We start from the raw sequence: 23785 nt of genomic DNA on the forward strand, positions 1-23785 counted from the left end.
TGTAAGTCCTGGTGTCTTCTACAGGGGACACGTATGCGCTAACACACGTTTGTACAAGCGTCTGTGCGCGTCCAGGATGCTGATTCACAAATTCCTAACATAAATTGCTCTGACCGGTGTGTGTGTGTGTGCGCGCGATGTATTTTCATTGGAGGTGTGTCACTGCCAACTGTATTTCGAAATATATTAGGACACCGATCAAATGATAAGATACGATGACAGCGAAGGCAGGAAAGAGAAACTCCACCTCTCCATGCTTACAGACAGACAGAGAGACAGAGACGCACTGATAACACGCCGAGACACGAGACTGCACAGAATGCAAAAACAGTCCGAGAACTATGTGGACTATTGAGAGAATCAGGAAACACTGAGTTACCTGTGGAGGAACTGAGAAGGAAAGAAAAGAGAACGCATAAACTTCGCTTTCACTGGTAGCTGTTTCAGCCACTGGAAGTCCCAGAAGGTAAGAGATGTTTGAGGCTTTATGCTTGAAGTTCACGTTAATTATTATCATGATTACAGCGACTGAGATGTTGAGAGAGCTGTTCAATTCATCTTCAGTTGCTTCATTTTTATTCACTGTTAATAGCAATGAAGCAATATATCTATATGATGTACCCTATCTGTGTTTTTTAATGCACAATATGATTGTAAATTACTTTAATGAAGTTTACAAAAATGAAGTAGGCTACTTGTATTTGGATTACATTTTAAAATACTCATAAAATAGACACAGTTCTCTGATGTCAGTTAATGGCCATGCAGGTAAACATTTATTTATTTGTATTTAATTAAAACAATATTTTGTAGTAAATTTTTTATTTTGATTGTTTTTATTTTAAAATGACTTAAAGGATTAGTTCACTTTTAAATAAACTTTTGCTGATCAAATTTGATCGTGGTTATAGATATATCGATAGACCTCATTGTACTGATCCGTGCAGTTGCTAATGAGGCATCTACGTATACATGGTAAATGGACTGCATTTATATAGCGCTTTTTAACAGACCAATGGCCATCCAAAGCGCTTTACACATTGCCTCACATTCACCCATTCACACACCGACGGCGGTGTCATCCAGCTCGTCGGGGGCAGCTGGGGTTAGGTGTCTTGCTCATGGACACCTCGACACTTGGTCAGGTGGAGCCGGGGATCGAACCACCAACCTTCCAGTTTGTAGACAACCTACATGAACCACTGAGCCACTGCCGCCCCAAACATCTATGACCACGATCAAATTTGACCTCACTCTCCGGAAGTTATGGCTGAGCTCAGAGACGATCGCGTTCCTCTGTTAAGAGGTAAAATATAGCAAAAATACTGCTGGGTTTCTCGCAGAAACTGATCGTTTCGCTAGATAAGACCCTTATTCATCGTCTGGTATCGTTTAAAGCCCCTTGAAGCTGCACTGAAACTGTCATTTGGACCTTGAACCGTTTGGAGCCCATTGAAGTCCATTATATGGAGAACAATCCTGGAATGTTTTCATCCAAAACCTTAATTTCTTTTGCAAAAACTGCAGACTGCAGAAAGAAAGACATGGACATCTTGGATGACATGGGGGTGAGTAAATTATCAGCAAAAAGTTTATTTAAAAGTGAACTAATCCTTTAATGCACTTCATGTTGTTGACAATAAATACATATTTTCTTTATTTTTGTACTTGTATGTCAATATAGCAGGCCTACAAGATTATCCTATTCAAATCAATGTGATAAATTTTGCACTCCGACTGAGCCTGGTTTCTCCCAAAGTTTATTTTTCTCCATTAGGTCACCTGATGGGTTTGGGTTCCTTGCCACTGTTGCCTTTGGCTTAGCTTGCTCCGTTGGGGACACTACATTTTCAACTAAATATCCAAATAAATTGAATTACTAAACTAAATTAAATACATCAACTATCAAATATAATCAATATATATCAATAATCAAATTCTGTTTAACACTGTGGAGCTGCTTTGAAACAATCTGCATTGTAAAAAGCGCTATATAAATAAAGTTGACTTGACTTGATAAATGAGTTCGGTCAAAAGTAATCCAAAAGTAATCAGAATCTAATCTAGATTACATTCCTAACTACAAATGTTGTCATGTAATTTGGAATCAGTAACTGACTATAATGTGTAAGTAATCTGCCCAGCACTGTACATTTCTGCCTTTACCAGGTGCTTTATCCAAAGCATTCAATGTGTGTGTGTGTGTGTGTGTGTGTGTGTGTGTGTGTGTGTGTGTGTGTGTGTGTGTGTGTGTGTGTGTGTGTGTGTGTGTGTGTGTGTGTGTGTGTGTGTGTGTGTGTGTGTGTGTGTGTGTGTGTGTGTGTGTGTGTGTGTGTTTGGGAATCAAACATATATGATCTTGATGATCACCTACCATACAGAAATCATTCTTAGAGTAAGAGAACTTTATTACTTTATATAGCAATGTTACAGAAGACATGCAAATGTATGTTTACATTCATTTGGATAGAAAATAAAATTCATAGAGTAAGAATTCAATTTGATTTTGAGTGAGCTGCTTGTAGATTGATCAATCTACCCCCCGTTATACATTGAATGTTTTTTGTCTTTTACCTGAAGACTTTAATTAACCCTTAGAGACAGAACATTTTCGGGGCGCCTGACTTGCCTCTACTTTTCTTTGTTTTTCTCACCCATTCTAGCAGTTAGCATCAAGTTAGCATTGAAGTCCCAATATTACATTTATTTAGTCTGAGAATGGACAAAATTATTAGAATTTTAAGAAAAAATGGCAGCAAAAGTGTGGTGGATTTTACTGTGAACTTCATGCAGTTTGGATATTTTCCTTTAGGAAAGTTAGACTTGGTTGTTTTAGACTTCCAGATTACATTTTGTCTACATGTAACAATCCCTCAGCAAGTTACAGCCATTTATTATAATATTATTCTAGGTGTTTTTGAGTGAAAAGAGGTGCATTTTATTCACTGACAATGTAGATGTGTCCAAAAAAGTTCAGGGAGTAAAGTAAATAGAAAGATTGTTATACAATAACAGATCAATGAAGCAAACATTTTTCTTCAGAGAAGTATATTATCATTTGAAAAAGCTTATAGATTATGTTCTGAAACAAATTCTGGATAGCTCTTTTTCCAGTGTGTTAAATAAAACTACAATGTCCAAAATGTCTAAACTGTTAGTACGTCTTGGATTACAACTCTGGTCCTTACAAACTTTAGCTTTAACCCCAATCAAACACCTGAACAAGGTAATCAAGGACTTCAGGATTACTAGAAAGTCACAGGCAGGCGAGTTTGGACAGGTTTGGAGGTATTAACACTGCAAGACTGTGAACTGAGTATATCCAAGTTAAAGGTGCTGTATGTAAGTTTTTCACTTTACTAAAGCATACAAATACCATAATGTGTTTGCAGATATGTAGGAAACATGCTAAATTCACCTACTCGTTTCTCTGAAAGACAATGCTACAGGCAGTTATTCTACTTTGAAATGTGCATTCTGGGTCGTAATACCTGTTTTTGTTTTGGTCTGTGCGATACCACACGCCGCCAGTTTACCCAATAGCATTTCGACACCACAGGTTGCAAGTTGGCGGAAAACCCATTGTATCGCAACCATATAGCCAGATCACAGATTCTCCCTGACCTAAAAAGCCTCAGCATTCATCTAAAAATCTAAAAAATCACATTAAAACGCACCAGCCCCTTTACCCCTTTCCACCAGCATGAACCGGACTGTGGGTGGTGAGATCCATCAGCGCTGAGTAGACCGATCAGCGTATGATATCAAAGTCTTGCAAGAGCGATTCAAAAGCATGAGTCTTATAAGTATGCTCTCGCTGTACTTTGATGTCAATCAAAGCGATCGGTCTGCACAGCGCCGATGCATCGCGAACAAGCCTTCCGCCAACAATGACGAACGTTACGTTACTATTGACGCACATGGCTTTATGTAAGGGTGGATCGCCTACAGTGGTTCAGGCTGCAGGGTTGCCGAATGACTAAAGAAACATTATCAGCAAGATTGTAGGAAACTGTACATGAACATGGGGTAGAAAGAGACAAAGAGAAGGCCCCAAGAAAGAGCCAGAATCAAGAGAGTGGGAGGAACAGTTACAATCTTCTTTTTATCTCTTCCTTGACCATGTGACTGAAACCCTAATGTGAGACATTCAAACTGACAAATCAGAATAATTACATCTTCCCCCACTGTAAAAGTGAGGCACACATTTGGCCTACAGGCCTTCAGCACCTCTTTGTCTTTAGGAATTCCAAATGGCCCTTCTGATAAGACTGATGGGGGTTGAAAACAGGAACGCAAATGTCTTTGTTCAATTTCAAATATCAAATATCTTCGATTATTTTCAATCCTACATTTACGATCCTACAGCGGCATCAAAACACAGCAAACCCAACGCATTCGTGCAGCTCGCCGTAATTTGTAAAGACTGAGATTACAATCGAGACGCTATTAGCTTCATTAGCTGCTATTTCAAAAATGGCGGTCACAAGTTTGTGTTGGTCTTGTTGGTCACGGTAACCCCAGCCCCTGACACAAGCGGTTCTTACTTCTAGACCAGCAATGTTTTGGTGCTACTTATGAACTACTTTTCCTGGTTCGGAGCTGGTGCTTTGGGTGTCGAAAGACAAAGAACCGATTTGAAACTAGGCTCTGACTCCGAACCAGCACTCAAACTGCCTTTGTTGAAAAGGGGTAAGTGTGGCTTTCATTGTCATCCCGTGTGAGCGTCGAGTCTGAGGAGGAGGGAGCGGGGGAAACAATGCCCTCCAATATTTTTAATTTTTAATACATTTCAGTCCTACATACCGCACCTTTAAACGGCTTCTGGAACAAGAAAAAATGTAGGACAGGGCCTGGTTTTGACCATGGGAATTGATTGGGTGGTTGTGGTTTGCCATTGGTGGATGTCATGTGAGTGACAGGTTGCCCCGCCCTCACATCAGTAAACACATCAGAGTAAAGAAGAGATGCTGCAAGAGAGAGGGGAAGTTATTCTTATTCAAGATTACCAGGAACATAGATTTAAAATGATAATGAAGTGCACGAGTATATCACTCATAATAAAACCCTCGACTGCGATTAGGGTTCGATGGGGATTCCTGTGTAAATACATTTACACTCCTGTGTGCTGTAATATAAAGCCTGTAAACACGGTTAATGATATGTCATTAAAAAGAAATGCACCACTCTATATAAACAGTAATAATTAAGTGTAATAAGTTAAACATAATAAAAGTAATGCAAATCAATAGCTGTGCAGACTTGCATCTGATGCATGACAAAATATGCAAAAACAATGCTTTCATGCTACTATTTTGGACATGTGCCAAGTCACTTTTTGAAATATCATAGAACATAGGTTATGAAGCACATCATGATCCATATTTGTGCTATATTTGGACTGTAGTCAAAGTCAATGTTGTTGTTTTTAGTGCGATCACTATCAGCAATCCAGGATAAAGTGTGACTCAAGCCAGCACATATCTAACAGATATTATCAGTGCACATCACTTGAATATTGTCATCTGTGTAAAGCGTGTTACGACATGCTACTTTCTTCTCATTGCTGTGCAGTACAACATCTGCTTAACCTGAACTGCTTGATTTGTTCTGAATAACGTACACTGTAATTATTTTTTGTAAAAGCTGGAATTGCATGTAATCCGTCTGCGGTGTTACACAAAGCCACACATGCGTGTTTATTTGTGTAGTGAGGGTCGAGCACATGCTGTGATTTGATTCAGAGTCAGGTGTGTGTACAGGTGTGTGTACAGGTGTAATCGGCCGCTCATTACTCTAATGTGTTCTCACCGAGGGTGTGTTTGTGTTTGTAGTGGGTGTGAGAGGATTTTCACGTCTGGTTGAGGTGTATGTCTCAGACTGTGTCAAATCTCTGAGTCGTGCGCTTGACAAACACTGCACACAGTCCAAAGACTGGCCACATTCAAATGGGAATGTCACAAAGTCAATCCAAGCGTGTTGAACTTTACTTGAGCAAATCTCGCCATCATCCTACCTTTCTTCCTTCTTATCCCAGTTTTGCTTGGCTTTGGTTTTGTTGGAATAAGGAAATAATTGTGAAAGATTTCTGGAGTACTAGCAGTGTTCATGTCTGGTCTCGCTATAAGGAAGTTACAGTTAAGAATATTGCCAGTAACATTTGTCCCACTTTCCCATGAAACAAAGAAATGACTTGTACGTATGGTTTTGCAATACTGATTTATTGACTGTTTATAGCACATCAAACTGTGATGTAATTTTCTGACTTTTATCTGTAAATGTAAGGGTTTTCTTGAATTTTCATTTCGGTGCATCCCTAGTCCAAATGGTCATGCCTATCTTTGGGGGATGGCAGTAAATGGTTATCAAAGATCTTTGTTGAGGCTGTTTAAATGCAGTTACCTGGCAAATATAAATAGTAAAATCGGGAAACAGAAATGTGCTATATAAATAAACTTGCCTTGCCTTGCCTATTCTGATTTGTTCTACTGATGCGGGAACAAAACCTCTTTACCAGTCGTGCCAAAAGTATTTATATTGAGCACAGATAAACAGCTTGTGGCAGTATCTGTGAGATTTGCATGAGGGCCCTGAGGGGAAGGAGAGGGTGAGATTAGATTGGGCCAGGTGGGGTCTTGTGTTTTCTCTTGTAGATCTCCTTTTCAGATGAGTGAAGTTAGATTTCTTGAGTTCATTCTTACACAACAAATGAAGGTGTTTTTTTTTTTTAATTTACAGCGTATACCTAATCCGTGTAAATTGTTTACAACTGACTCATCGAAACATACAAAACAAATCAAAATTTCTACATACATGTGTTTGTTAGTCAAATCTACAGTACTTTTTGAAAACCGTTTTTATAGGCAAACACATTTAGATGCTGTGTGATTTATAATTTGCTTCTACACGGACATTTTTCTATTTTCTGTTTTCTTCAGTCTTTGTCCTGTCATATTCCTACTTGTCTTTATCAGTGATAATGAATGACCCATTTTGCTCTTTTTTTTCCCTTCTAATAATAAGTAGTGCATCCCCAGTCTCCCATACAAAGACCCGTTTGCTTTTCTTTCTTGTGTGCAACACCATGGAGATCTTTATCTAAGCTGTTTCCCACACAACAAAAGCAGCTGTCGAGCTCATGAAAAGTGAAAACTACATAAACCTTGTGCTTCTTTTCAAGCACACTTTAGTTCAGTTAAAGGGGTCCTTGAGTATGATTTTTTAACTTTAGTTAGTGTGTAATGTTGCTGTTAAACAATGTGAGCCTAAACAACATCTGCAAAGTTGACGACACTCAAAGTTCAAAGCAAAGGGAGATACTTTCTTATTCAGATTGTTTTTTAAGGACTACAACAAACGGCTGGTAGGGACTACAACGAGCTTCTTTACGGGCTAGTGACATCACTAATGTTTGTTCCTCCACAAATCACCATTATGGCGATCAGTGTTTCCTGTAGTTGGGCTCTTGGCCCTTGAATGTTGTTAGATTTTCTCTGGCTGATGTAACAGTGTGTTCAGAAAACACATTACATGTATCAGAAGAACTCAAGACTCCTCTAAAGCTGTGGCTGAAGTCAGTTGTAGTCCTCATGTTTCTCTTTCCTTCAGTGATTCTGCTTATTATCAGAAATTAACAGAATGTTTGGAAAATTAGAACAAAACATGAACTGATTGTAAAGTTGTTTGAATGTGTATGAGATTTGAAAGCTACATTGGATACAGTTTTGTATACATACAGTAAATCCCCACAATCCCCTTTTGTGTTTCACAAAAGTAAGGTTTGAAGAAACACGAGAGTGAGTGAGTAACTGATGACAGCCTTCAAATCTGAGTGAACTGTCGCTCTGATGATTACAATCTTTGTCCTCCTCAAGACTCTTGACTAACCTTGATAATCTCCCCATGGCGTCTTATCATAATAGCTAACCACAAAAGCTTTGCAGCATTAATGCTAGACCAGACAGCTCATCCCTGAACGATGATTAAATACAAACGCTTTTATGACAAACTACACATGCAAAGGTCAGGAGGAAATAAAGTCTGCTTGCACAAGCATCATTTCTACAAAGCTTTTCAGAAATGAAGCCCGTCAGAGTGGGTCGTGTCACATGAATACAGTGATTGATTGAGATCTCTGATGTGGTCTGCTGCAGAGATGAGGCTGGCTGTGAGAATGTCATCTGTAGAGAGTTTCACAACTTTGAAAACACCTGAATGTGTTTTTCATGATCTTTAAGGCCTTTGACTTGCAGGATTCAGTTCAGCTTCGTTAAACTGTTAAACAGAGCCTATTTATCAGACCAAGTCAGTGTTATTAGTATTTAATGGGACATTTGAAGTGCATAGTGGGAATGCATCATGTTCCTCCTTCAGTAGTGTTGGAAAAAAGCATCCCAGAATCAGTTCTTCCCTAGACAGAGATATAAAGGTCAAGCTTCTTTACATCATTCCCATAATTCCCTTTGGTGTTATTTCATAATTTTGATGAATTTACTGTTTGCTATTGTTGCACAGACATGTGAAAATATTATTTATTTGCATTTTGTTGGCAAGGCAAGTTTATCTTTATAGCACACACTGGTAATTCAAAGTGCGTTACAAAAAAAAATACATAAAAAAATAGCAACAATAAAAATTTATGTTATTAGAACATTTAAAAAAATACAATGGTAGTAAGAAGTAAAAAACAAAAAATAATTAAATAGTTAAAATTACATTCATTTTGTAGTACTTTTCAATTTTATGGGCCCCTTATTTTTTTATTTTTTTTAACATCTCCATTGTTAAATTGTTGTTGTTTTTCTATATCATTCTACATTAACTTCTGCCATTTGTTGACATAGAAGAGTATTTGTATCCAAATATATCTCTTGTAATTAAAATTAGGATTTTAAATTATTGTTAATTTGTTATGTCTTTTTGAGCATTATTTTCAAAACAATGCATTTTGATGAGGTGAAGAAGTTCAAATATAAAAGTTTCCAGTTGTGTCACGTATTTGTCATCACATCATTCCCATAATTCCTTGTTTTATTTCATAACTTAATTTACTATTTCTAACAATGTTACACAATGTTTTTTGTATTTATATATCATTTATATATCATTTATATATATATATATATATATATATATATATATATATATATAGTATAAAGAATACTAGTTAAAATGAAGTACATTTGGTAGTACTTTTCAGTTTTACAGGCCTCACAGGTTTTTTGGGGGGGTTTTTTTCATTTAAACTGTCCATTACCAGTTAAATTGTTGTTGTTGTTTTTTCTTTATAATTCTACAGTAACTTCTGTCATTTGTATTGAAAAACTTGTATTCAAATTGTATTGTACTTTTTTTATCCTAATATATCTCTTGAAATTAGGATTTTAAAATATTATTATTATTTTTTATTTATTTTTTATAAAGTCTTTTTGAACATGATTTCCAAACCAATTGCATTTTCATGTATGGGTTGCGTCACATGTTTGTCACCACATCATTCCCATAATTCCTTGTGTTTTTCATAATTTTGATGACTTTACTATTACTAATAATGTTACGCAAAAAATTTGGAAATATTATTTCTTTGTATTTTGTAGTACTTTGTTCAGCTTTTGCTGACCTTACCGCTTATTTCTAACGTTTGAGCTGTCCATTACTGATTGAATTACCTTTTCTATTTAGGTCTACATTAATTTATATGTCTCAAATAGAATATCTCTTGTAATTAAAAATGAGTACTTAGAAATATTACACTCTAAAAAATTCTGGGTTATTTTAACCCAAATGCGGGTCAAATATGCACAAAGCCAGCCATTGGGTTACATTTTTACATTACATTTTTAATCCAAAGTTTGGGTTTGTCCATATTTGACCCAAATTTGGGTTAAAGGTGCACTATGTACAAATTTTTCAATAAAATATCCAAAAACCACTGTTATATATTTTGTTCAGTTGAGTACTACAATATCCCAAATGTTTCCAACTATTTATAAATCGTGAAAACCGGGACGTGTGAGGGCGTCGCCTGTAAATTGCGTCATATCTGCGTTACCCTCGGTTTCCGGGTTTTGCAGAAGCGCTTTACTCTTACTACAGTGTGTAACAAGTGTCATAGCAGCCGCCGAGCGAACACACAGAGTAACGTCATAACATCATTTTCAACACACTCAGATGTATCTAATATGATAAACAGAGCTGCGTTACCTCATACTCATGACCGGAAAAGTGGAAATGGTGCCGGCGGCTGTGGCATAATAAAGGTCCCGCTGCTCGCGAGGCTTGTGTTGCGCTCTTCTTATTAACAATCGCTCCTGCTTCTGCTTCATTCTACAGTAACGTTAATAATCATCACATCCATGAACATGATTTCTGCCCGAGTCCTATCCCGATTCTTTCCCACTGGCTGTAAGGTGAAGTCCACATGTCAAAAGATTCTGCGCTCAAAGTTGGCGTCATCAAACTACGCCTTTGTTTTGAATAGGCGACCTCTAGCGGACGGAAAAGTTACATAGTGTAGCTTTAAAACAACCCAACGTTTTTTAGAGTGTATAGTCTTTCCTAGCATGATTTCCAAAGTCATTAGCAAATGTGTGCAGTTGATTTAATGTTCAGCAAGGCCTCAGAAACTACATTTCACCAAAAATGTGTTTGCTTTAGAACAATTCACAGGAAAATGTGTTTTTGGTTGCAGTATTAACTGATTTTAATTATAGAGGTTAAGTATAATTTAGATTTATCTACATCATAACTCAGTATCTTCTAATGGTTATGAGCGTGAAGTCAAAGGCAGCTTTTTGAGATGATGCTTAAATGCTTATGTGTAACCGTATAGTCAAACCCCCCCCAGTCAGCACAAATGTTTCACAAATCATTTCCTGTATGAGCTTCCTGTACTGATGAACACACAGTTTGTGGGCATGTAAGTGGGCCTTCATGCAAACACTCCCACACTGAAGACTTGTTTCCATTGTCAATTCTTCACGTCAGATTCACTTTGCCTTTATAGCTTTCTAGACATTTCCTTCCCTCGATCTGCGTCTCTTGTCTTCCCTGTCCCCGAGGGCCTCTAATGGACGTGGAGTTTATCTGTGTTCTGCTCATCTGTGTTCTTTCACTCTGTGTCCCGCGCTGGTGCCTCTTGAACGGATGGTTTGCGGTCATATTGAATTTGTCCGATGCGATGCGGAGATCTGGTGTGATGAGATAATGATCACGTTACGCAGACCCCTGAAATCACTTCAGCAAAATAATGTTTTTGTAATGCATCAGGGAGCCTGTCAACATATGCCGTGTGCTAATGCGTTCACTAATGTACACTGAGTGGCTTTGGGAAAGTGATTTTTTTTTTAGTCTGCTTTTTTGCCGGCCGCCACTGTTATCTAAAGACCACAGACATAATTTACGGTGGTGCACTCCCTCTTTATGAGAGCCTAGTATCTAAAGCATCTCCAAAATGCAAACAAATGTGTTTGCTCTCGATATACATCCACTGATGTTCAACTGCAATATTTGGTTTTCTAACCCCTCTTGTTCGAACCGCCTGGGTCCACCGGCATGAGAGTCGGACGCTCTAACAAGGAGGCTAAAGGCTGCAACCTCTAGCGTCAGTCACTAGAGCGTCTCTTGAGATCAGAGGAGTGAGGTTTACTCGCACAGCAACTACTAGCTGGCCTCCGTTACATTTTATCAAAATTAAATGTTGTATTAGGGCGGGATTGAACCTGGAACAACTTCACCAACGAGTCATCCATCATATGCAGTTATTTCCTCCATAAGTCTAGAGAAATTGTATAAACCTTTCAAGACAGACCAACCATGACCTCTGAGGTTATTCATTCTTGTTCTATGCTTCTCTTCAAATCCATTTGTCAACTTTCATTTGGTCAAGAGAAGTCTCTCTAAACTCTCAAACTACTTCTATATGTTTGTATAGGATATATGAATATTGTGCAAGAAATTTAAAATGCAACTAAAAACCATGACTGACACTTTCATATTGTACAGTTGTTTCTTATTCAGTAATGCCATGTGCAATCCTTCAGTTAATTCCTGCAGAAAACATAAAGTGCCTTTTTTTGTATAATTTTGTAAAGCCGTGATTAGTCTCAGAGCTGGTTGATTGGGTTAATTACTTAAAATCTCATTTATTGAAGGTTTTTTTTACCAACATTTTCTGGTGGTAAATTTTTTTCTCCCTTTTCTTCCACTCCAGATACGGTTATACTATATATATATATATAAGATTATTATTTATTTTATTTTTTTTCACCTACAAATATATTCATTTAATTTCTGTGTTATTCTATATATATATAATTTTTTTTTTATTATTCACCTACAAATATTTTAATTAAATTTCTGTAAAGCACTTTGAATTGCCTCTGTGTATGAAATGTGCTATACAAATAAACTTGCCTTGCCTTAATCGCAATTAATGGGAAAATTGAACCAAAATGGCTGTAAAGTGTCATTGCTCAACTACGCTTTTATCTACTGACTTACAAAACCTTAGATTGAACGGATGTCATTATCAAATTAAATTAAACATTTTAAGAAGTTCATTCGAGCATATCATTTGATCAGTAAAATGATGCTCTATCAAATTACTGAGTAATGAGGGAAACAATTCTGAAAAATGACTGTGTGCTATTGAACATGTTTTGGGGCATTTCAATTTGATTATGCAATCCGTCTGATTTGTCATATTTCTTTGCGACTGTATTATGTGAGCACAGCTGAACTCGAATAACATCTGATATTATAGTCAGTTCTTAAGAATGTATATTTGTAAAATGAACAAGGGACAGAAATGTTACTTGTAAATTAACAGCCATAGCAGGAGATGACATCACCTTCAATAAGCAATATAATTAGAGCTTCATCTTCAAAGTTTTGAGAAATATTTAAATATTATATCACGCTTTTACTTTTATATATTCATTAATTCATGTTATTGAAAGAAGTTTATAAAAAAAGCAAGTGTTCAGCAAGAACACATTTAAATGTAATGATTAAATTCCTTATTACTTTAGACCACATGGTGGCGCTGTTACCAAATTGATGTTGTGCGGTCAGTTTGAGGAGACAATGACACATACAGAGTTTGGTGTCATTATGCCGAAATTTTGTACAGCCTCAGAATCAGCTTGGCACCATGCCATGAAATGTGTTGAGGCATTTTATCGAGAGTGGTTTAGTCAATCAAAAAGCTTTTAATAAATTTTTGCTGGCATGGTCTGAAGATGTTCCGAGCCAATTTTGGTAAACATCAGACTAACGGTCTAGGAAGAGTTAGAAAAAATAGGTTTTCAAAGAAATTAAAAAATGGCGGACAGCAATTTTGATCTAATATGGCATAACTGGTGACATTGTTCTCTGTATTACTCAAGGAATCTATAAAGAGCAGTTTTTGATTAAAATAGGCAAAATAAATCAAAAGCTATTAGCATTTTATAAATTTCATTATACATTTTGACCGGAAGGTATGCCACAATATGCTAATGCAGTGGCCAAATTCAGCATTTTATGATCAAATTCAAAATGGCCGATATGGGAAAATATGGGTTCATTTGACTCGGTATGCTGCACTGAGGGCGCGTGTCCAATGTAAAATATTTGCTCTGGCTCTTGTTTTAAATGATTTTGTTCTGTTATTATGCTGCTTGTTTTCATCTGTTGACGTTGTACAAGCAGAATGAATGTGGCGGTTGGTTGGTGTTGTATTTGTCCCACCCCTCCTCCACTGTGATTGAACGCCTGGGTGAAAAGTGACAGTGATGAGCACTGCGTTTTGCTCAAAGTTGAACATTCTTCAACTCTCGCGACCAGTATAAAACGCAGAGCGGCCAGCGTTTGAGCGTGAAATACTCGCTCAGCGCCTCGTTACACTCATGAAGTTCTAAAAACGTGGCGCTCCCTTTGAAAACAATTGAATACGCCAGTCATCCGCGTGAAAAACGTTTTGGTGGACACACGGCCTTAATCAAAAGAGCCGTTAAGAAATTAAAAGCAAAAATAGCATGTTTTTCATATCTTCTCACCAGTAGGTGGCGCTTTGCCAAAGAGCTTCATGTAACCTCAGGTCTTGCTTGTGGTGATACGTACCAAAACCCGTCTCGTATATAGCCTCGTATCCAACTCGTTTGTGCGTTATCCGAGAACGGTTGGGTTTATCAAAAAGCTTTTAAGAAATTTTTGCCAGCATGGTCTGAAGACGGCGTGTGCCAATTTTGGTGGGTTTTCATTGCTTGGCCCCTAAATATATTCAAATAGAGTTATTAGAAATTGTAATAATATTTTCATTTGTACAGTATTTCTGATCTAAGGAATAGAGCCTTGGTGAGCATAAGAGACTTCTTTCAAAAAACTCCAAACTTTTGAATGAACTTGTGTGATGCCACAACCAGTATGTGTGTATACATTATGTTTTATTAACAAAGTTTGAGAGGAACACTATGCAATCAGTACAAGAGGAGGCCTATACATGCAGCCGAGTCGCCTATGTTCCTGAACGGTTTTCAGCATCCCTACTCCACCCCATCTCTCACCTGGTTACTATCCTGACCAGATATATGTGGAGAGTACTCGGAGCCCTCCCCTTTGGACTGGACAGCCACCAAATATGCATACTTTTACTCTATCTGATTATTTGAACTTGTGCAACAGTGTTTAAAACAAGCAAGACAGCGACTTTACTGACAAAATGCTCTTCTTTTCCTCTTCAGATTGCCGAGATGGCCTTGAACCACAGCGAGTTCTCCTTCTCCTCTCCTTTCCCAGGTGTCACTCCGTCCCTAATCCCAGTTACCATTACCAGTCCGTCTCTGAGCACGTCATCACAGAATTCAACCAACTCCAACATGACTGGCAACATCTTGAGCAACAGCATCGGTGTGATTGGCGGCGCGACCATCCTCAGCCTCGTGTTCCTCCTCGGCGTTCCCGGGAACATCTTCATCGTCTGGAGCATCCTGGCCAGAGCACGCCGGCGCTCCGTCACCACCCTCCTGATCCTAAACCTGGCCTTCGCCGACGGGTTCCTCATGCTGCTGACGCCCTTCTTCATGGTTTATTTGATTCAGCGCAGTTGGATTTTCGGTCTGGCGTTGTGCAAGGTGCTGTTCTACCTCTGCTGCACCAACATGTACGCTTCCATATTCCTGATCATGCTGATGAGTTTGCACAGGCTGGTGGCGATAGTGTGGCCGAAGCGCGTGGCTGCGCTGACCGACCGCAGGGCGCTCACACGGGTGCTGGTGGGACTCTGGGTTCTCGCTCTGGGACTCTCAGCGCCGGTTTTGGTTTTCAGGACCACTGACTCAAAGACGTGCAGCTGCGAACACCCACAACCACAATACGTGAGTCTGTGCTGCACTAATATTTCAATATTACACACATATTAAAGAAGTGCCTTTGGATTCAGAACTTTCTATTCATAAAGGAATCATGAAAAATACAAATATATTGTGGTTTCCACAAAACTATGAAGCAGCAATAATCATAAATGTTTCTTGAGCATCAAATCATCATATTATAATGATTTCTGAATGATCATGTGACACTGAAGACTGGAGTTATGATGAAGAAAATGTACAGTTTTTACAAATACAAATACAGTTATTTTACATTGAAAAAACATTTGACAATATTACAGTTTTGACTGTATTTTTTTATCAAATAAATGCAGCCTTAGTGTGCATAAAAGACATTTAAATCTTAAAATATCACTTCTCCTCATGTGAAAATAAACTTGTTTTTATCATAATACATAAACATTCACCTCAGCAACAATAACCGAGTGTAATACACACATTGAAATTTGCTGTAGTTGCTGAAAAGTGCTGTATTTCGTCATTGTTATATTGTGGTTCATGCTCTTTCGCAAGTGTTATTCACCCTACCTAACATTTCCACATTTTCTAGTTTTACAACAAGGAATTATTGGATTTGATTTATATAACATGTTTGAATGTGCAAAATATTGTTTTGGTGTGACCTAAAAGTTAATTTAGCCTTAAGCAGCATTTGCTGGCTGAATATGCATCAGTTCTTGTATCTTTGGCTGCAGCTCAGCGCGTTCTGGGAATGTTATCAGTTTTGCTCACTTTTTGGTCTGGGAATTTTCCTTGGAAGAAGGGCTCAGGCTCTGTCAGGTTGGAAGGGCCTGCGACTGCAGTCTGGTTGCGCTTTAACTGGGCACTTCTGCTTTTAGATCATTCTCATGCAGATTTGGCCGTTTGAACGTTCATGTCTGTGAAGAGCTTCTCCATATCATGACACTGTCACGCTACATGAAGTTCCTTCCAAAAATAGTTGTGTGCCAAAGACATGGCAGAGAACTATTTGTATGTTTGTAGTGTGTCCAACAAACCTTTCGGCAAATATTTTTTATAACCAAACCCAAGATGACGCCTCACTAAAAATATTCCAGACTTGAGCCAACAAAACTCTTATTTTTTTAAACAGTAAAACTTTTGTGCTTGTCATGTTGTCTAAGTCAAATAATAAAACACCATTTATCTTGACTGTAGTGCAACAAGTGCAGTTTGCCTGGACTGTTTTATATACATTACTGTTAAGAGGTTTGGGGAGGGGTACATGTTTTTTTTTTAATGTTTTGAAAGTCACAGCAAGGCTGCATTTATTTGATCAAAAATACAGTAAAACAGTAATATTTTAAAGTATTATTACATCACTATTATGTCACATATTATTTCACATCACTAAAATAACCGTTTTCTGTGTGGATATATTTTAAACTGTAATTTATTCCTGTGATCAAAGCTGAATTTATCATCATTACTCCAGTCTTCAGTGTCACATGACCCTTCAGAAATCATTCTAATATGATGATTTGATGCTCAAGAAACATTTATGAGTATTATGAATGTTGAAAACTGTGATACTTTTTTCATGATTCCTTGATGAATAGAAAGTTAAAAAGAACAGCATTTATTTGAAATCTTATTTTAAATTTGTTTTAAATCAGTTATTAGAAAAAAGAAAAAAAAAATATATATATATATATATATATATATATACACATTGGTCAGGCATAACATTATGATGTTGGTCCCGCTTTTGTTGCCAAAACAGCCCTGACCCGTCGAGGCATGGACTCCACTAGACCCCTGAAGGTGTGCTGTGGTATCTGGCACCAAGATGTCAGCAGCAGATCATTTAAGTCCTGTAAGTTACGAGGTGGGGCCTCCATGGATCGGACTTGGTTATTCAGCACATCCCACAGATGCTCGATTGAACGTGATTCATCAGACCAGGCCACCTTCTTCCATTGCTCCGTGGTCCAGTTCTGATGCTCACATGCCACTGTTGGTGCTTTGGGCTGTGGACAGGCTGTGCCCCCCCTTACACAACAAACTGAGATGCTCTGTGTATTCTGACACCTTTCTATCAGAACCAGCATTAACTTCTTGAGCAGTTTGAGCTCCAGTAGCTCGTCTGTTTGATCGGACCACACGGGCCAGCCTTCGCTCCACATGTGCATCAATGAGCCTTGGCCGCCCATGACCCTGTGGCCGGTTCTCCACTGGTCCTTCATGACCCTGTGGCCGGTTCTCCACTGGTCCTTCATGACCCTGTGGCCGGTTCTCCACTGGTCCTTCATGACCCTGTGGCCAGTTCTCCACTGTTCCTTCATGACCCTGTGGCCAGTTCTCCACTGTTCCTTCATGACCCTGTGGCCAGTTCTCCACTGTTCCTTCATGACCCTGTGGCTGGTTCTCCACTGGTCCTTCATGACCCTGTGGCCGGTTCTCCACTGGTCCTTCATGACCCTGTGGCCGGTTCTCCACTCCACTGGTCCTTCATGACCCTGTGGCCGGTTCTCCACTGGTCCTTCATGACCCTGTGGCCGGTTCTCCACTGGTCCTTCATGACCCTGTGGCCGGTTCTCCACTGGTCCTCCATGACCCTGTGGCCGGTTCTCCACTGGTCCTCCATGACCCTGTGGCCGGTTCTCCACTGTTCCTTCATGACCCTGTGGCCGGTTCTCCACTGGTCCTCCATGACCCTGTGGCCGGTTCTCCACTGGTCCTTCATGACCCTGTGGCCGGTTCTCCACTGTTCCTTCATGACCCTGTGGCCGGTTCTCCACTGGTCCTTCATGACCCTGTGGCCGGTTCTCCACTGGTCCTTCATGACCCTGTGGCCGGTTCTCCACTGGTCCTTCATGACCCTGTGGCCGGTTCTCCACTGTTCCTTCATGACCCTGTGGCCGGTTCTCCACTGGTCCTTCATGACCCTGTGGCCGGTTCTCTACTGGTCCTTCATGACCCTGTGGCCGGTTCTCCACTGTTCCTTCATGACCCTGTGGCCGGTTCTCCACTGTTCCTCCATGACCCTGTGGCCGGTTCTCCACTGGTCCTTCATGACCCTGTGGCCGGTTCTCCACTGGTCCTTCATGACCCTGTGGCCGGTTCTCCGCTGTTCCTTCATGACCCTGTGGCCGGTTCTCCACTGGTCCTTCATGACCCTGTGGCCGGTTCTCCGCTGGTCCTTCATGACCCTGTGGTCGGTTCTCCGCTGGTCCTTCATGACCCTGTGGCCGGTTCTCCGCTGTTCCTTCATGACCCTGTGGCCGGTTCTCCACTGGTCCTTCATGACCCTGTGGCCGGTTCTCCACTGGTCCTTCATGACCCTGTGGCCGGTTCTCCACTGGTCCTTCATGACCCTGTGGCCGGTTCTCCACTGGTCCTTCATGACCCTGTGGCCGGTTCTCCACTGTTCCTTCATGACCCTGTGGCCGGTTCTCCACTGTTCCTTCATGACCCTGTGGCCGGTTCTCCACTGTTCCTTCATGACCCTGTGGCCGGTTCTCCACTGGTCCTCCATGACCCTGTGGCTGGTTCTCCACTGTTCCTTCCTTGGAGCACTTTTGATAGAGACTGACCACTGCAGACCGGGAACACCCCACAAGAGCTGCAGTTTTGGAGATGCTCCGATCCAGTCGTCTAGCCGTCACAATCTGGCCTTTGTCAAACTCGCTCAAATCCTTACGCTTGCCCATTTTCCTCCTTCTTACACATTAACTTTGAGTACAAAATGTTCACTTGCTGCCTAATATATCCCACCCACTAACAGGTGCTGTGATAAAGAGACTATCAGTGTTATTCACTTCACCTGTCATAATGTTATGCCTGATTGGTATATAAAAATGTGCACATTTCAAGAACAAAAATCAAATATAATTTGTAGTTTCTTCAATCTCTGTTGTGGCTGTGATATCTCATGACCGTTATTGTCCATCTGTAGGTGGTGATGCAGTACTGTATGGAAACGGTGCTGGCCTTCTTGTTGCCGTACAGTGTGATCATAGGCAGTTACATATGCATCTTGCGCAAAATCCGCAAGACGCGCTTTCGCAGACGCATGCGCAGCGAGAAACTCATCCTGGCAATCCTTGTCACCTTCGGACTGTTCTGGCTGCCGTACCACATCGTGAACATGGTGCAGGTGTGTGCTATACGTCAAATGCTTATTCAGAAGTGTCTCAAATGTGAAAGCACCTTAAAATGTTTTCCTCACACAGGTGGCTGCTGCTTTACATAAAGAAACTTCTGATGCAAAAAAGTGGTGAGTAACTTTAAGAAAACACTCACACTGGTACCTCAGTAACAACAGTTAATTTACAAACTAATTTCTGTGCTTCCTCCGACAGGCTTGATAAGGCCTGGACGTCGCTGCGAGTGCTCACCTCCACTGTGGCCTTCGTCAGCAGCTGCATCAACCCAGTCCTCTACACCTTTGCCGGAAAGTCGTACATCCGGAAGGAGGGCCTGGCTTTCATGGCGCGGCTGTTTGAGGGAACAGCACTGGATTCGACTCGTAAGATCCGAAAGAGCAATCAGAACAGCCGAGAGAAGGAGACAGATGAAGGAGAAAGTCTCAAAGACAAAGACTACGATTCCACTACCACCCCTAACCTGAGCTCAATTATTAAAGTTGTGCCACAGAAAAACGGAAAGTGAGCGTATGGCTGTGAAATTCAATTTACAGTGAGAGTTGTGCTGTACTTTGTTCCAGTGTTGCATTTTGGGTTACTCAAGACAGCTTGTGCTTTTGAAACAGATGAAAGTGAAACCAAGTTTCTTTCATAAAATCAAAACTCTGCGCCAATTTGTGTACTAAAAAACACAAGAGAACAAGGAGACCAGTGCCTAACTCAAACCATCACCTGATGCAGCCACAGGGTCTTTACTTTTCAAACAAGGAACAGGTTCAGACACAAAAATCCACAGAAAGCTGCATTTATTCCAGTCCTTTCAAAGATGTTTGAAGATGCTTCATGTCTTTGGCCAGTAGAGGGCGTCACACAACTGAGAGACAGGTGAACGTTATAGAAAGAGTCTGCTTGCTCATCACCGCTAACGGTTTGCATGGTTGTAAATAGTGATCATAATTATTCATTTTGAACAAATCTTTATCATGACTCGGGAACATTGAATCTGACCTCACATGCGCAACATCCCATAGGTTCTGTACAGCAAACAGAAATGATTAATTCATCTCCCAAGACTTTGTGAATTTATGTCATGATTGTTCTTTTCCATAAATCGCGATGAACGAAACACTCAGACCCCAAGACTCGAGAGGTGAACTGATCATTTCTGTTTCCGGTACAGACTGTATAGCTTCAGACTTGGGATGTGACATGACAAAAGAACAAAGGACTCGGATCGGGAGGTGAGGTGAACTAACGACCCAGCTAAGCTCATAATTTGGACTTTTTTTCTTTCCTAAATGTGACATTTTCTTAAGGAGATGTGTTGGGGAATTTGTCTATTAACATGTAGCATTTCAATTATATTCTGCTAAAATGAACTAAATGGCTTGAAAACAAGATTTGTTCATTTTACTGAACGGAACTCAGTAAATGATCCGAACTTTCCATCACTAGTAAACAAAGATTCAAGACTGACCAATGAGACAAGTTTGGTTCACTACTGAAATTTGAGAGGGAGCTCTTTCATTAGAGCTCGACATGGACATGGAGTCCCTTTTTTCTTTCAAAATGTATTTTCATGTCTTTTCCGTGAAATTTCCAGTGCTGTATGGTTGTTGTTTTTTTGTTTTGTTTTTATTATTATATTTTGACAAAGATTGCACTCATTTGTGTACAAATAAATACTTCACAACTGAGAATTAGTAGAAAATATAGAGAGTTTGATGACATTTAATATTCCCAGATAGTTTCCTCAGGCCCATTTGAAATATGATGACTGTAAAAGAGGGTGTAATCAAGAAATTAGGGTTTAATTGAGACCATGTTGTCATGGCAACAATTAATGAGATAAGTTTGAGGATTTATGTGTTTGTCCGAATCACTGAACAAATGTTTACACTTTTCATTTGTAATTATATATAACAGCATAATTCATATTAAATGATGCACTGATGTTTTGTGAGCTTAGCTGAGAGATGAAATGAGAAACTGAAGCACTTCAACTATGACCAGGCTAACACATTTTTGTTCTGTTTTATGGAAATGTTAAAACGTCCAGTTTCATTAATGTTGATTGAACGGCATTTAATGATTAGTAGGATGTTCCTGTTAACCAGCAGAATCACTGAAGGAAAGAGAAACAAGAAGAACACAAACTACAAATGACCGCCAGCCACAGCCTTAGATCAAATCAACTGAAGACAAAAGAAGACTTACATTTCCAAAGATCTCACCAGAGGACGATTAAACTACTGCAAAAACAGCATTACCAGTTTCATTTATTACAAACTTTATTTCTCTCATAGAAAGTTACAGAATACATCTATGTATTTAGTTATTTTTGAAAATTAACAGAGGTTTAGATGATGTTTGGTTGAAAATGTTTCATTTGAAGTCACCATTATGGTGATCCGTGTATTTCTTTTGTTGGGCTCTTGACTCTTGCTAGTTTATTTCTCTTTCAGCAATTTCAGGTGTTTTCAACATGTATGTTTTAATGTCAAATGACTGCATTAAAGTGGTTTAAACAACTGGCTTAATTTACTATGGAGTTGAAGCATTGATGAAAAAAGTAATAATCAAGTTCAGCCGTTGATACAAACTCTTGTGTAATAGTTGAGGCACACTAAGACAACAACAGAGACATTCACTTGCATAATTTATTTGTGCTGCAATGCATGCTGGGAGCCATGAAGGAGATTTGTATGCTGGGATGAAGCATATTTGCATGTCATATACTGATTGTTTATGTCTGTGTTTATGTCTGTGAGTGTATAAATAGCACTGTAGTTAATAACTTCCTACACCCAACATGTTTTTCACAATAGTATCACAATATTTAAATTCCCCCTGTAGTCAATAATTTTATCCCTTGAAACTCGAAACTTTGATCATCAAAATGACATTTAAACGTATTTTTTTCATGTGAAAAACAATTCCTCATGCCTTAAAATAGCTTAAAAAAACCTTGATTCTTTTAGTATATGCAAATTAGCCCCGCCTCCACTCACTCACACCAGCTCCAAGATCCACTCTGCCAAATTTACTGTAGTAATTACTTAATTATCCATATATGTTTGAACCAGAAACTGATTCAGAAGTGGAAGAGTGAATTATACATGCTCATATACAAGTCCATGTATCAGAATAGTTAGCCTTTGGCTTGACTATGTTATCAAACAGCTAATAATGTGTTGCTAATGTTACACAAACCATGTTCCTGTTCGACATCTCAGAGTCAAACAGCGACCTTCTAAAAATCAGCATCCTTAGAAATGCTTTGAACAACTTAGAACGTCAGTGAAGAAAGACATATAGTTCATTATAACATTGTAATATACATCATCCATAATTCACCCTCTATATTGCTAAATGTACCTGATTTTTCATATCAACAGCAAAATATACCTGTATAACCTGACTTCCCTTGAGGCTCCCCTGCTTCGCAGCATAGTAATGGCATGCTAAAACCCGTCCGCTCATTGACGTGATCGGTTACAACGTAGTAGATCTTATAGAGTGCGTAGGCTAAAATTCAAGCCAACTTTCATATTTTATAAAAAAAATATTTAACGTGGAAAAGTGCTTAGCACCACGTCAACGCAGACTTTTCTTTGTGACTGAGAGTCAGAGGTATTTGCTTGCCATTCTCAAGTAAAGGATTTGGATATTGACTTGTGCTCTTTTACATTAATTAGGTGGTGTTTACAAAGCAGAGATTGGAAACCATTCAGATGTGCACAATTTTAAGATCATTAGCGAATTATAAATTTCACTTCTGGAAGAGAGGCACACAATTGAGAAATGATTGTAATATGAAATGTTGGACAGTATTAATGAGGCCCCAGATAACGTTAAACAAACATTATATTAACATTATTCAAAGAATGTTTGTTCATAACTTTGAGAACCTTGCCAGAATGTTCTGAGAATGTTCCCTGTTTGCTGGGTATTGGATGTTAATGTGTGAATATCAGTCATGTGGTTTAATATCTGTCAGATTCATGTAGCATTTTGTGTGTTTGTGAACTGTAAATCTTATTGAAAAATCAACCGTTCAAATTATTATTGTGTCCAGATTGTAATATAAAGATGATAAACAGTGATTTGTAAATTTCTGAAAATGAGGATTATCACGCCTGTCTGAGATTAATATTTTGTAAACTGGTAAAAAAAAAAAAAAAATTGTGCAAACAAAGCCCTCGTGCTGCTTTAAACCACTGGAGTCACATGGATTACTTGAATAAGGCTTGAAAGTGGTAGTTGCATAGCTGTCAATGGAGGGACAGAAACCTCTTAGATTTAATCAAAAAGACCTTCATTTTT

The 23785-nt window shown here is 39.1% G+C and overlaps 1 protein-coding gene across 1 annotated transcript; it reads left to right on the plus strand.

Annotated features, from left to right (window-relative positions):
• Positions 1-214: 214 nt before the first annotated feature.
• On the plus strand, positions 215-22002 carry ltb4r2a (leukotriene B4 receptor 2a). The gene is made up of 5 exons (XM_079807078.1): positions 215-466; positions 14724-15356; positions 19270-19470; positions 19547-19590; positions 19676-22002. The coding sequence occupies exons 2-5, from the start codon at positions 14733-14735 to the stop codon at positions 19983-19985; spliced, it is 1179 nt and encodes a 392-aa protein (XP_079663204.1). The 5' UTR covers positions 215-466; positions 14724-14732; the 3' UTR covers positions 19986-22002.
• The last annotated feature ends 1783 nt before the right edge of the window (positions 22003-23785 follow it).

Source organism: Gobio gobio (assembly GCF_949357685.1).
Source record: "Gobio gobio genome assembly, chromosome: 2".
Lineage (NCBI taxonomy): Eukaryota > Metazoa > Chordata > Actinopteri > Cypriniformes > Gobionidae > Gobio > Gobio gobio.